At 41.5% G+C, this 13,784-nt stretch overlaps 1 protein-coding gene across 1 annotated transcript in view; it reads left to right on the top strand.

Moving 5' to 3' along the window:
* Oseg2 (intraflagellar transport protein Oseg2) overlaps positions 1–13,784 on the top strand; it is a 560,852-nt gene that overhangs the window by 343,823 nt on the left and 203,245 nt on the right. The window contains exon 18 of the mRNA XM_071675913.1: positions 5,121–5,265. Within this exon, the coding sequence (XP_071532014.1) occupies positions 5,121–5,265 (145 nt within the window). The remainder of the gene's footprint in view (positions 1–5,120; positions 5,266–13,784) is intronic.

Genomic DNA, 13,784 nt, shown 5'->3' on the forward strand with positions numbered 1-13,784 from the left:
CCCTATATCCTTAATAAAAACTTTTCACTGCTTCTAGCAACTTGCCTTCCACACTATTTGTTCTTAATACCTTCCAAAGAGCATCTCTGTCAACTCTATCATATTCCTTCTCCAGATCCATAAATCCTCCATACAAATCCATTTGCTTTTCTAAGTATTTCTCACATACATTCTTCAAAGCAAACACCTGATCCACACATCCTCTACCACTTCTGAAACCACACTGCTCTTCTCCAATCTGATGCTCTGTACATGCTTTCACCCTCTCAGTCAATACCCTCCCATATTATTTCCCAGGAATACTCAACAGACTTATACCTCTGTAATTTGAGCACTCACTTTTATCCCCTTTGTCTTTGTACAGTGGCACTATGCAAGCATTCTGCCAATCCTCAGGCACCTCACCATGAGTCATACATACATTAAATAACCTTACCAACCAGTCAACAGTACAGTCACCCCCTTTTTTAATAAATTCCACTGCAATACCATCCCAACTTGCTGGCTTGCCAGCTTTCGTCTTCCGCGAAGCTTTTACTACCTCTCCTTTGCTTGCCAAATCATTCTCCCTAACCCTCTCACTTGGACACCACCTCAACCAAAACACCCTATATCTGCCACTCTATCATGAACCACATTCAACAAACCTTCAAAATACTCACTCCATCTCCTTCTCACATCACCACTACTTGTTATCACCTCCCCATTAGCCCCCTTCACTGATGTTCCCATTTGTTCCCTTGTCTTACGCACTTTACCTCCTTCCAAAACATCTTTTTATTCCCCCTAAAATTTAATGATACTCTCTCACCCCAACTCTCATTTGCTATCTTTTTTTTACCTCTTGCACCTTTCTCTTGACCTCCTGCCTCTTTCTTTTATACATCTCCCAGTCATTTGCATTATTTCCCTGCAAAAATTGTCCAAATGCCTCTCTCTTCTCTCTTCGTCCCACCACTCACTACCCTTTCTAATGTGCCCACCTTCCACGTTTCTCATGCCACAAGCATCTTTTGCGCAAGACATCACAGCTTCCCTAGATACAATCCTGTTCCTCCCCCACTCCCCTTACGTCCTTTGTTCTCACCTTTTTCCATTCTGTACTCAGTCTCTCCTGGTACATCCTCACACAAGTCTCCTTCCCAAGCTCACTTACTCTCAACACTGTCTTCACCCCCACATTCTCTCTTCTTTTCTGAAAACCTCTACAAATCTTCACCTTCACCTCCACAAGATAATGATCAGACATCCCTCCAGTTGCACCTCTCAGCACGTTAACATCCAAAAGTCTCCCTTTTGCGTGCCTATCAATTTACATGTAATCCAGTAACACTTTCTGGCCATCTCTCCTACTTACATATTTATACTTATGTATATCTTTCTTTTTAAACCAGTCCTTTTTCAGCACATTAATCTGCAAGCTCTTCACCATATCCATTTACAACACTGAACACCCCAAGTACACCAATTATTCCCTCAACTGCCACATTACTCACCTTTGCATTTAAATCTCCCATCACTATAACCGGGTCTTGTGCATCAAAGCTACTAACACACTCATCTGCTCCCAAAACACTTGCCTCTCATGATCTTTCTTCTCATGCCCAGGTGCATATACACCAATAATCACCCATCTCTCTCCTTCCACTTTCAGTTTTACCCATATCAATCTAGGGTTTACTTTCTTACACTCCATCACATACTCCCACCACTCCTGTTTCAGGGGTAGTGCTACTCCTTCCCTTGCTCTTGTCCTCTCACTAACCCCTGACTTTACTCCCAAGACATTCCCAAACCACTCTTCCCCTTTATCTTTGAGCTTCGTTTCACTCAGAGCCAAAACATCCAGGTTCCTTTCCTCAAACATACTACCTGTCTCTCCTTTTTTCTTATCATGATTACATCCACACACATTTAGACACCCCAATCTGAGCCTTCGAGGAGGGTGAGCACTCCCTGCGTGATTCCTTCTGTTTCCCCTTTTAGAAAGTTAAGATACAAGAAGGGGAGGGTTTATATATATTTATATATATATATAAATTGAGCAACCATGGAGACATCGCGCACCCCTGCCGCAGACCTGCATTCACTGGGAACCTATCACTTTCCTCTCTTCCTGCACGTGCACGTGCCTTGCATCCTCGATAAGGACTTTTCACTGCTTCTAACAATATATATATATATATATATATATATATATATATATATATATATTTTTTTTTTTTTTTTTTTTTCAAACTATTCGCCATTTCCCGCGTTAGCGAGGTAGCGTTAAGAACAGAGGACTAGGCCATTGAGGGAATATCCTCACCTGGCCCCCTTCTCTGTTCCTTCTTTTGGAAAATTAAAAAAAAATTGAGAGGGGAGGATTTCCAGCCCCCCGCTCCCTCCCCTTTTAGTCGCCTTCTACGACACGCAGGGAATACGTGGGAAGTATTCTTTCTCCCCTATCCCCAGGGATATATATTTATATATATCCCTATATATATATATATATCAGCCCTTATTCATTCCCGTCACCACCCCGCTATACATGAAATGACAACCCCCTCCCCCTGCATGTGTGCAAGGTAGCACTAGGAAAAGACAACAAACGCCACATTCATTCACACTCAGTCTCTAGCTGTCATGTATAATGCACCGAAACCACAGCTCCCTTTCCACATCCAGGCCCCACAGAACTTTCCATGGTTTACCCGAGATGCTTCACATGCCCTGGTTCAGTCCATTGACAGCACATTGACCCCGGTATACCACATTGTTCCAATTCACTCTATTCCTTGCACGCCTTTCACCCTCCTGCATGTTCAGGCCCTGATCGCTCAAAATCTTTTTCACTCCATCTTTCCATCTCCAATTTGGTCTCCCACTTCTCATTCCCTCCACCTCTGACACATATATACTCTTTGTCAGTCTTTCTTCACTCATTCTCTCCATGTGACCAAATCATTTCAAAACACCCTCTTCTGCTCTCTCAACCACACTCTTTTTACTACCACACATCTCTCTTACCCTTTCATTACTTACTCGATCAAACCACCCCACACCACATAATGTCTTCAAACATCTCATTTCCAACACATCCACCATCCTCCGCACAACTCTACCTATAGCCCACACCTTGCAACCATATAACATTGTTGGAACCACTATTCCTTCAAATATACCCATTTTTGCTTTCTGAAATAATGTTCTCACCTTCCACACATTCTTCAACGCTCCCAGAACTTTTGCCCCCTCCCCACCCTATGATTCACTTCCGCTTCTCTGGTTCCATCCACTGCCAAATCTGCTCCCAGATATCTAAAACACTTCACTTCCTCCAGTTTTTCTCCATTCAAAGGCACCTCCCAATTGACTTGTCTCTCTACCCTACTGAACCTAATATTTAACCTTGCTCTTATTCACATTTACTCTCAGCTTTCTTCTTTCACACACTTTACCAAACTCAGTCACCAGCTTCTGCAGTTTCTCACACGAATCAGCCACCAGCACTGTATCATCAGCGAACAACAACTGATTCACTTCCCAAGCTCTCTCATCCACAACAGACTGCATACTTGCCCCTCTCTCCAAAACTCTTGCATTCACCTCCCTAACAACCCCATCCATAAACAAATTAAACAACCATGGAGACATTATGCACCCCTGCCACAAACTGACATTCACTGAGAACCAATCACTTTCCTCTCTTCCTACTCGTTCACATGCCTTACATCCTCAATAAAAACTTTTCACCACTTCTAACAACTTTCCTCCCATACCATATATTCTCAATACCTTCCACAGAGCATCTCTGTCAGCTCTATCATATGCCTTCTCCAGATCCATGAATGCTGCATACAAATCCATTTGCTTTTCTAATTGTTTCTCACATACATTCTTCAAAGCAAACACCTGATCAACATATCCTCTACCACTTTTGAAACCACGCTACTCTTCCCCAGTCTGATGCTCTGTACATGCCTTCACCCTCTCAATCAGTACCCTCCCATATAATTTTCCAGGAATACTCAACAAACTTATACCTCTGTAATTTGAGCACTCACTCTTATCCCCTTTGCCTTTGTACAATGGCACTATGCATGCATTCCGCCAATTCTCAGGCACCTCACCATGAGTCATACATACATTAAATAACCTTACCAACCAGTCAACATTACAGTCACCCCCTTTTTTAATAAATTCCACTGCAGTACCATCCAAACCCACTGCCTCGCCAGCTTTCATCTTCTGCAAAGCTTTTACTACCTCTTTTCTGTTTTCCAAATCATTCTCCCTAACCCTCTCACTTTGCACACCACCTCGACCAAAACACCCTTTTAGAAAGTTGAAACACAAGGAGGGGAGGGTTTCTAGCCCCCCATTCCCGTCCCCTTTAGTCACCTTCTACGACACGTGAGGAATGCGTGGGAAGTATTCTTTCTCCCCTATCCTCAGGGATAAACTAAAGATGTTGATATTTATTTTTGCATGTGTAGGTTTCTCTTTCATCCATATTGTGAAGTAATTATGATAATTTTCACTGAGTATTGTTACACATCTTTAAAGAGAATGATATTTGATCATTAACCCCATTAAATGAGAATGGAGAATTCATTTAAAGAGAAACAAAATAAACTTGTGCATATTAGTCCCTGGTACCTACTCCCCAGATTACTTTATTGACTGGACCAAAGTACATACTCTCCAGACTTCAAGATTGCCCTAAAACTAAAGGAATATTGACTGATTGCCAGTAGAAATTGAAACAGTAAAACCTGTTTGTGTTTCCTCAGTCTGATGGAGACAGAATTATTAAGTTTTGGTGGGTTGCATCAGCAGGACAGAAGAATATGTTATGGTCAGCCCATGCCTTTTAAAAATTTGGATCGGTAGAGTATCTTCATCAAGTACCGTGGTCAACCCCCACAGATTTGCATTGAAGACTTGATAGCAAATTCTGAAACTTTAGCTTCAAAATGATTGATTTTCATTGGTTAATACATGATGGATTAGTAATCAAATGTTAGTAGCATAGTAGATTATCGATTTATTTTTTTGCAGTATAAAGAAATTTATATATGATACTTTAGTCATTCTTTCACCTTGGACCTGGTGTAAATGACTTTGTTTTTCAGGTCATAGATGATGATGAAGCCCTGCAGCCACACTTGATGAAGTTGGGTAATCATTTTGCTTCACTGAATGATCTCAAGAAGGCAGAAAAGTTTTATATTAAGGGTGGCATGTACAATGAAGCAATAACAATGTATAACCAGGCTGGTAAGTATTTTGAACATTTTGTTTATCCTTGTATAACCAGGCTGGTAAGTATTTTGAACATTTTGTTTATCCTTGAAGAAACTAGTAAACCAGATGGGAATTTTCAAAGATTTGCGAAGGATCTAGTGGAAAATATTCTTCCTCCATCACTGTGTTTGTGTATGAACCAGATAGTTACCATGCTAACAATAGTAAATTTGTATTCACTTTCTTATTCTGTTGGGCAGCAAATTCTTGTTCAAATGGTTAATCAGACCAATAGTGTTACCTAATTAGTTGGTCAGCCAGAAGCATTGTATAACATAACTTCATGTCAGATCTGTCTAACATTAGGGTCAGAATGACCTGTTTAATTCAGAAAGTCATAATTTGTACCATTATGTCCCTCTGCTGTGAAATTATTGAGGGACTCTTTTACACAAAGTAGTGAAAGGGCTATTTTTTCTAATCTATGATTTTGGAACGACCACACTCATTATCCACTTTGTATGAAATCAGTCCAGACAAGTTTTCAGCACTGGGCAAACTGGATCTGGGCAGTGCCTGTTCGAATCTCCTATTTTCAGTGAGTTGGGAACACTGCATCTCAGTCAGGTAGGCTTCATCTGATTGCAGTTGTGAGAAAACCAACATAGTGACAAATTTCACTATTAGTATCACTCTCATCAGTGTTCTTTTGAGGGAGCTTCATCACCAATGAAATGGTTTCTTTGTCATCTGACACACCTCAGGCACTTGACTATTATAATGCATCCTGTTAATGGTAACATCCTTAGACAAGTTGTGGGTCACCTCTGTATTGGTATCCATCCCCTAAGAGTACCCTAACAGTTCTTTTGCCTGAGATTTCTCACAAGAAATGATAAGCCATTCAATATCTTTGGTATTCTCACTCATCAAACATGGCATAGGTTATGGCAAACATTCTTCTGTATAGTCAGTGTCACTGCATCCCATGACTGTGCCATGCCCAGATATTATCCTTGATAGTGAACTGCTTTCTGAAAGTCATTTTCACCTGCAACAGGTATTAACTTACCAATTGAGACCAGAAATGATTCCTTTGGAAGCACTTCATTTATTTATTTGTTATTTTGCTTTGTCGCTGTCTCCCGCATTAGCAAGGTAGCGCAAGGAAACAGACGAAGGAATGGCCCAACCCACCCACATACACATGTATATACATACACGTCCACACACGCAAATATATGTACCTATACATCTCAACGTATACATATATATACACACACAGACATATACATATATACACATGTACATAATTCTTACTGTCTGCTTTTATTCTTTCCCATCGCCACCCCGCCACACATGAAATAACAACCCCCTCCCCCATCATGTGCGTGGGGTAGTGCTAGGAAAAGACAATAAAGGCCACATTTGTTCACACTCATTCTCTAGCTGTCATGTAATAATGCACCAAAACCACACCTCCCTTTCCACATCCAGGCCCCACAGAACTTTCCATGGTTTACCCCAGATGCTTCACATGCCCTGGTTCAGTCCATTGACAGCACATTGACCCCGGAATACCACATCGTTCCAATTCACTCTATTCCTTGCACGCCTTTCACCCTCCAGCATGTTCAGGCCCTGATCACTCAAAATCTTTTTCACTCCATCTTTCCACCTCCAGTTTGGTCTCCCACTTCTCCTCGTTCCCTCCACCTCTGACACACATATCCTCTTTGTCAATCTCTCCTCACTCATTCTCTCCATGTGACCAAACCATTTCAAAACACCCTCTTCTGCTCTTTCAACCACACTCTTTTTATTACCACACATTTCTCTTACCCTATTATTACTTACTCTATCAAACCACCTCACACCACATATTGTCCTCAAACATCTCATTTCCAGCACATCCACTCTCCTCTGCACAACTCTATCCATAGCCCACACCTCACAACCATATGACATTGTTGGAACCACTATTCCTTCAAACATACCCATTTTTGCTTTCTGAGATAATGTTCTTGACTTCCACACATACTTCAACGCTCCCAGAACTTTCGCTCCCTCCCCCACCCTATGATTCACTTCCGCTTCCATGGTTCCATCCGCTGCCAAATCCACTCCCAGATATCTGAAACACTACACTTCCTCCAGTTTTTCTCCATTCAAAGTTACCTCCCAATTTACTTGTTCCTCAACCCTGCTGTACCTAATAACCTTGCTCTTATTCACATTTACTCTCAGCTTTCTTCTTTCACACACTTTACCAAACTCAGTCACCAGCTTCTGCAGTTTCTCACATGGATCAGCCACTAGCGCTGTACCATCAGCGAACAACAGACTGCATACTTGCCTCTCTTTTCAAAACTCTTGCATTCACCTCCCTAACAACCCCATCCATAAACAAATTAGACAACCATGGAGACATCACACACCCCTGCCGCAAACCTACATTCACTGAGAACCAATCACCTTCCTCTCTTCCCACACGCACTCATGCCTTACATCCTCGATAAAAACTTTTCACTGCTTCTCACAACTTGCCTCCCACACCATATATTCTTAATTCCTTCCACAGAGCATCTCTATCAACTCTATCATATGCCTTCTCCAGATCCATAAATGCTACATACAAATCCATTTGCTTTTCTAAGTATTTTTCACATACATTCTTCAAAGCAAACACCTGATCCACACATCCTCTACTAATTCTGAAACCACACTGCTGTTCCTCAATCTGATGCTCTGTACATGTCTTCACCCTCTCAATCAATACCCTCCCATATAATTTCCCAGGAATACTCAACAAACTTATACTTCTGTAATTTGAGCACTCACTTTTATCCCCTTTGCCTTTGTACAATGGCACTATGCAAGCTTTCCGCCAATCCTCAGGCACCTCACCATGAGACATACATACATTGAACAACCTTACCAACCAGCCAACAATAATAAATTCCACTGCAATACCATCCAAACCTGCTGCCTTGCCGGCTTTCATTTTCCGCAAAGCTTTTACCACCTCTTCTCTGTTTACCAAATAATTTTCCCTAACCTTCTCACTATGCACACCACCTCTACCAAAACACCTTATATCTACCACTCTATCATCAAACACATTCAACAAACCCTTAAAATACTCACTCCATCTCCTTCTCACATCACCACTACTTATCATCATCTCCTTATCATTTCCTTTCACTGAAGTTCCCATTTGTTCCCTTGTCTTACGCACTTTATTTACCTTCTTCCAAAACATTTTTTTATTCTCCCTAAAATTTGATGATACTCTCTCACCCCAACTCTCATTTGCCCTCTTTTTCACCTCTTGCACCTTTCTCTTGACCTCCTGCCTCTTTCTTTTATACATCTCCCAGTCATTTGCATTATTTCCTTGCAAAAAATGTCCAAATGCCTCTCTCTTCTCTTTCACTAGGAATCTTACTTCTTCATCCCTCCACTCACTACCCTTTCTAATCTGCCCACCTCCCAAGCTTCTCATGCCACAAGCATCTTTTGCGCAAGCCATCACTGCTTCCCTAGATACATCCCATTCCTCCCCCACTCCCCTTATGTCCTCACCTTTTACCATTCTGTACTGAGTCTCTCCTGGTACTTCCTCACACGTCTCCTTCCCAAGCTCACTTACTCTCACCACTCTTTTCACCCCAACATTCTCTCTTCTTTTCTGAAAACCTCTACAAATCTTCACCTTTGCCTCCACAAGATAATTATCAGACATCCCTCCAGTTGCACCTCTCAGCACATTAACATGCAAAAGTCTCTCTTTCGCGTGCCTGTCAATTAACACGTAATCCAATAACACTCTCTTGCCATCCCTCCTACTTACATATGTATATTTATGTATATCTCGCTTTTTAAACCAGGTATTCCCAATCACCAATCCTTTTTCAGCACATAAATCTACAAGCTCTTCACCATTTCCATTTACAACACTAAACACCCCATGTACACCAATTTTTCCCTCAACTGCCACATTACTCATTAGTCACCCATCACTATAACCCGGTCTCGTGCATCAAAACTACTAACACACTCACTCAGGTGCTCCCAAAACATTTGCCTCTCATGATCTTTCTTCTCATGCCCAGGTGCATATGCACCAATAATCACCCATCTCTCTCCATCCACTTTCAGTTTTACCCATATCAATCTAGAGTTTACTTTCTTACATTATCACATACTCCACCAATCCTGTTTCAGTAGTTCTACTCCTTCCCTTTCTCTTGTCCTCTCACTAACCCCTGACTTTACTCCCAAGACATTCCCAAACCACTCTTCCCCTTTACCCTTGAGCTTCATTTCACTCAATGCCAAAACATCTAGGTTCCTTTCCTCAAACATACTACCTGTCTCTCCTTTTTTCTCATCTTGGTTACATCCACACACATTCAGACACCCCAGTCTGAGCCTTCAAGGAGGATGAGCACTCCCCGCGTGACTCCTTTTTCTGTTTCCCCATTTAGAAAGTTAAAATAGAAGGAGGAGAGGGTTTCCAGCTCCCCACTTCTGTCCCCTTTAGTCACCTCCTACGACAAGTGAGGAATGCATGGGAAGTATTCTTTCTCCCCTATCCCCAGGGATAAGCATTTCATACTACAAATAATTCCTTGATCCATGGGCTGAATCAGGGAGATGCAGTTTTGGGACAGATGTATATGAAAACACTGTGCATCACTACTGCTTCTGCATCCAGGTGGGCAGAGTAGTTATTGAATAGTAGAACAATTTACAGTTTTTGGGAACCCTGCCATTTGACAATGCTCCTGAGCCTCCACAACACGATGATGGTCACACAACTTATTGATCTGTTCCTGCTTTATTCATGCATGTGTAATGCAGTGATAAGTAACTGAAATAGACTTTACTCCTTTCAGAACACATGGGTGAGCATACTTGCCAGTTATTAGTCATTTGAACTTGCTTGCAGACAGTGCTAGTGTATGTGAGAACAGTGAGCCTGTCCTTACCTCCTTAACCCCAGTTGCCACTTTCCCATCTTCATGGAATGCATGATTAGAAAAAAAAAACAGTCTCACCAGTATTTTAGGTATGTTCATAGGTAAGCTTTTTATTCCACACTGACTTCGAGAAATGACTGGGGTTGAATTAGGGGATGTACCAAGACAGATCAGTTATAAAAAGATCTGCAAGGAAGAGACAAGAGAGAGAGATGAAGGAGGAGCCATCACAGAAGTTGTGAGAAATTAATGAAAAGCAAGTTTTGAAGTTAACAGCCTAGGAATAAAGTCAACAATCATAAAGGGTGTCATGAAATAAGAGAGGAACTGTAAGAATTAAAGAATTGAGTAAAAGATCATGAACACAGACTCACATTAGGTGAAGGAGATCAGAGGGTACATAACAAAAGGAAAAGAAGGTAGAATGATTAAAGAATAGGAAAAGTTGAAAGGAACTGTTCTAGATGTACTGAAAAATGTTGACTAAGAGGATTGTCCAGAACACAAGCTATATTGGGCTGGAAGGGGGAAAAGGAGTAGTTTCTGGGACTCCTCAGTGGAACAGAGGAGCCCAGGGAAATGATAATATCCACTGTTGAGGAGGGATCAGTCAGGAAAGTTTATGGCACAGTAAATGATAAGTTGAGAAAAGAGCAGAGTATGCTAGATCATTGCTTGTTAGCAAAAAAGGTAGGTTTTAGAGAAGGCCATAAACACAGAGGTTGATAAAACAAAACCATTGCACTTACACGTAAAGTGATGGACAACAGCAAGAAAGGAAAAGGGAGAGAAAGAAGTAGTGGTGATTAAAAGATTATTAGAGGCTATGAAATTGCCAGATGCAACTTCAATACCTAAAGACAAATTGGTGGCTATAATCAAGACAAGAGGATGTCCCCTACCTATTATGTGTGCTGTGGTAGCATCTTGCCAGGAGTTACTTAGGCAGGCAAAAACTTAAAAGCAAGACAGGATTCATCAAACATGGTAGACCAAGTGGAGAGAGAGAGAGAGAGAGAAAGAAATTCAAATAAACAGAGTTCCCTTGCCTACCATGGTTTTGCCAATCATTTTTCCGACCAAGGCATCACATTTTGATCCATGGTTTTCCATTGCCAAAATTTTATCCATTCATTGGATGAGTGTCAAGTGGCTGCAGGCTGCTTGTGGCTCAGCCAGGTAAATCACCATTTCTAGGGAAACGCATGAGGAGTGTCAAAACCAGGAAATGTTGTGAGGGTGTGTGTGAAGGTAGCCTTTGTGCAACATAGCTGGCTGGTCGCTTTGTGAGAATACAGATGCTTGGCATCATTGGTGACGTAAAGTCATCATACTACTACTTTAGAGTTTTGATCTTTATTTCTTTGTTCTTTCAGGGAATAATCATATTGTTTTTGAAGTAAAACATGCTTATTTTTATTCCTCAAATGTTCATTATGGGACTTAAGGTACATAGTTCAAGGATTGCTCCACTAACCCCCAATTTCCTTGAGCCCTTTACCTTGCCAACCACTGAGTCATGCAGGAACATAACCCCAGTGGTTGGTAAGGGACTTCTGTGTAGGTAATTACACATGGACTTCCATAGTGTGGTGTTAATGTTACTGACCATAAATTAGATTGGGCCAAGCCAGGATTGGACCCACATGGGTTTGAATCCAGGGGATGGTTGTCAGCCCACACCAAACTCAGGTGTTCATTTTCCCCTTGGGGCTGATTGATAAATGGGCACCAGACATAGGCTGGAGTGCATGTGTGTAGTAAAGACTTGATACATATATAAGGTTAAGGGATGGTGCAATGTGAGTGAAACTTTCTCCCTCTAATTTGCAAGTAGAAGAGCTTCCTTGACTGCAAACTTATATTCAAGATTTTAGAGGGACCTACATTCCAGCAGATCAGTTTTGTACAAGTAAGTAAAAGGACTGGAGGGCTGTGAAGAGACTCCCAGAATGATATGTCTTTAGGGATATACATTCTGATTGTGCCAGTTTCAGGAGTTTAGTAACAGTTGGGAGTGGAAAGATCATATGTTAGTGTGTGAAGTAGAGCCTTGATACATCCTTAAGATTAAGGGATGGTGCAATGTGAGTAAAATTTTCTCCCTCTAACTTGCAAATAGAAGCCCCACACACACACACACACACACACACACACACACACACACACACACACACACACACACTCCTTCAGAGGAGAAAAGCTCCCTCGACTGTAAACTTATATTCAGGATTTTAGAGGGACCTACATTCCAGAAGGTCACTTTTGTACAAGTAAGTAAAAGAGTAGGGGAGAAGTGTGAAGGAACTCCCAGAATGATATATCTTTAGGGGTATAAATTCTGATTGTGCCAGTTCTGAAGAGTTTAATAACTGTTGTGAGTGGAAAAATCTTAGGACTCATATTGAATGTCCAAAGTGTTGCCAACCTCAGTGAACCAAAAGTTTTGAAATATTATGCTTTTAAAGGATATTCATGCAGTATGAGAAAAAAGGAGAGATAGGTAGTATGTTTGAGGAAAGGAACCTGAATGTTTTGGCTCTGAGTGAAACGAAGCTCAAGGGTAAAGGGGAAGAGTAGTTTGCGAATGTCTTGGGAGTAAAGTCAGGGGTTGGTGAGGGGACAAGAGCAAAGGAAGGAGTAGCACTACTCCTGAAGCAGGAGTTGTAGGAGTATGTGATACAGTGTAAGAAAGTAAACTCTGGATTGATATGCACCTGGTCATGAGAAGAAAGATTATGAGAGGCAAGTGTTTTGGGAGCAGCTGAGTGAGTGCACGAGACCGAGTTATAGTGATGGGTGATTTGAATGTAAAGGCAAGTAATGTGGCAGTTCAGGGTATAATTGATGTACATGGGATGTTCAGTGTTATAAATGGAAATGGTGAAGAGCTTGTAGATTTGTGTGCTGAAAATGGACAGGTGATTGGGAATACCTGGTTTAAAAAGAGAGATATACATAAGTATACCTTGCGTGTCGTAGAAAGCGACTGGAGGGGACGGGAGCGGGGGGCCGGAAATCCTCCCCTCCTTGTATTTTTTTTTTTTTTTTTTTTAACTTTCTAAAATGGGAAACAGAAGAAGGAGTCACGCGGGGAGTGCTCATCCTCCTCGAAGGCTCAGATTGGGGTGCCTAAATGTGTGTGGATATAACCAAGATGTGAAAAAAGGAGAGATAGGTAGTATGTTTGAGGAAAGGAACCTGGATGTTTTGGCTCTGAGTGAAACGAAGCTCAAGGGTAAAGGGGAAGAGTGGTTTGGGAATGTCTTGGGAGTAAAGTCAGGGGTTAGTGAGAGGACAAGAGCAAGGGAAGGAGTAGCAGTACTCCTGAAACAGGAGTTGTGGAAGTATGTGATAGAATGTAAGAAAGTAAATTCTCGATTAATATGGGTAAAACTGAAAGTTGATGGAGAGAGATGGGTGATTATTGGTGCATATGCACCTGGGCATGAGAAGAAAGATCATGAGAGGCAAGTGTTTTGGGAGCAGCTGAATGAGTGTGTTAGTGGTTTTGATGCACGAGACCGGGTTATAGTGTTGGGTGATTTGAATGCAAAGGTGAGTAAT

Source organism: Panulirus ornatus, chromosome 21 (assembly GCF_036320965.1).
Source record: "Panulirus ornatus isolate Po-2019 chromosome 21, ASM3632096v1, whole genome shotgun sequence".
NCBI classification, from domain to species: domain Eukaryota; kingdom Metazoa; phylum Arthropoda; class Malacostraca; order Decapoda; family Palinuridae; genus Panulirus; species Panulirus ornatus.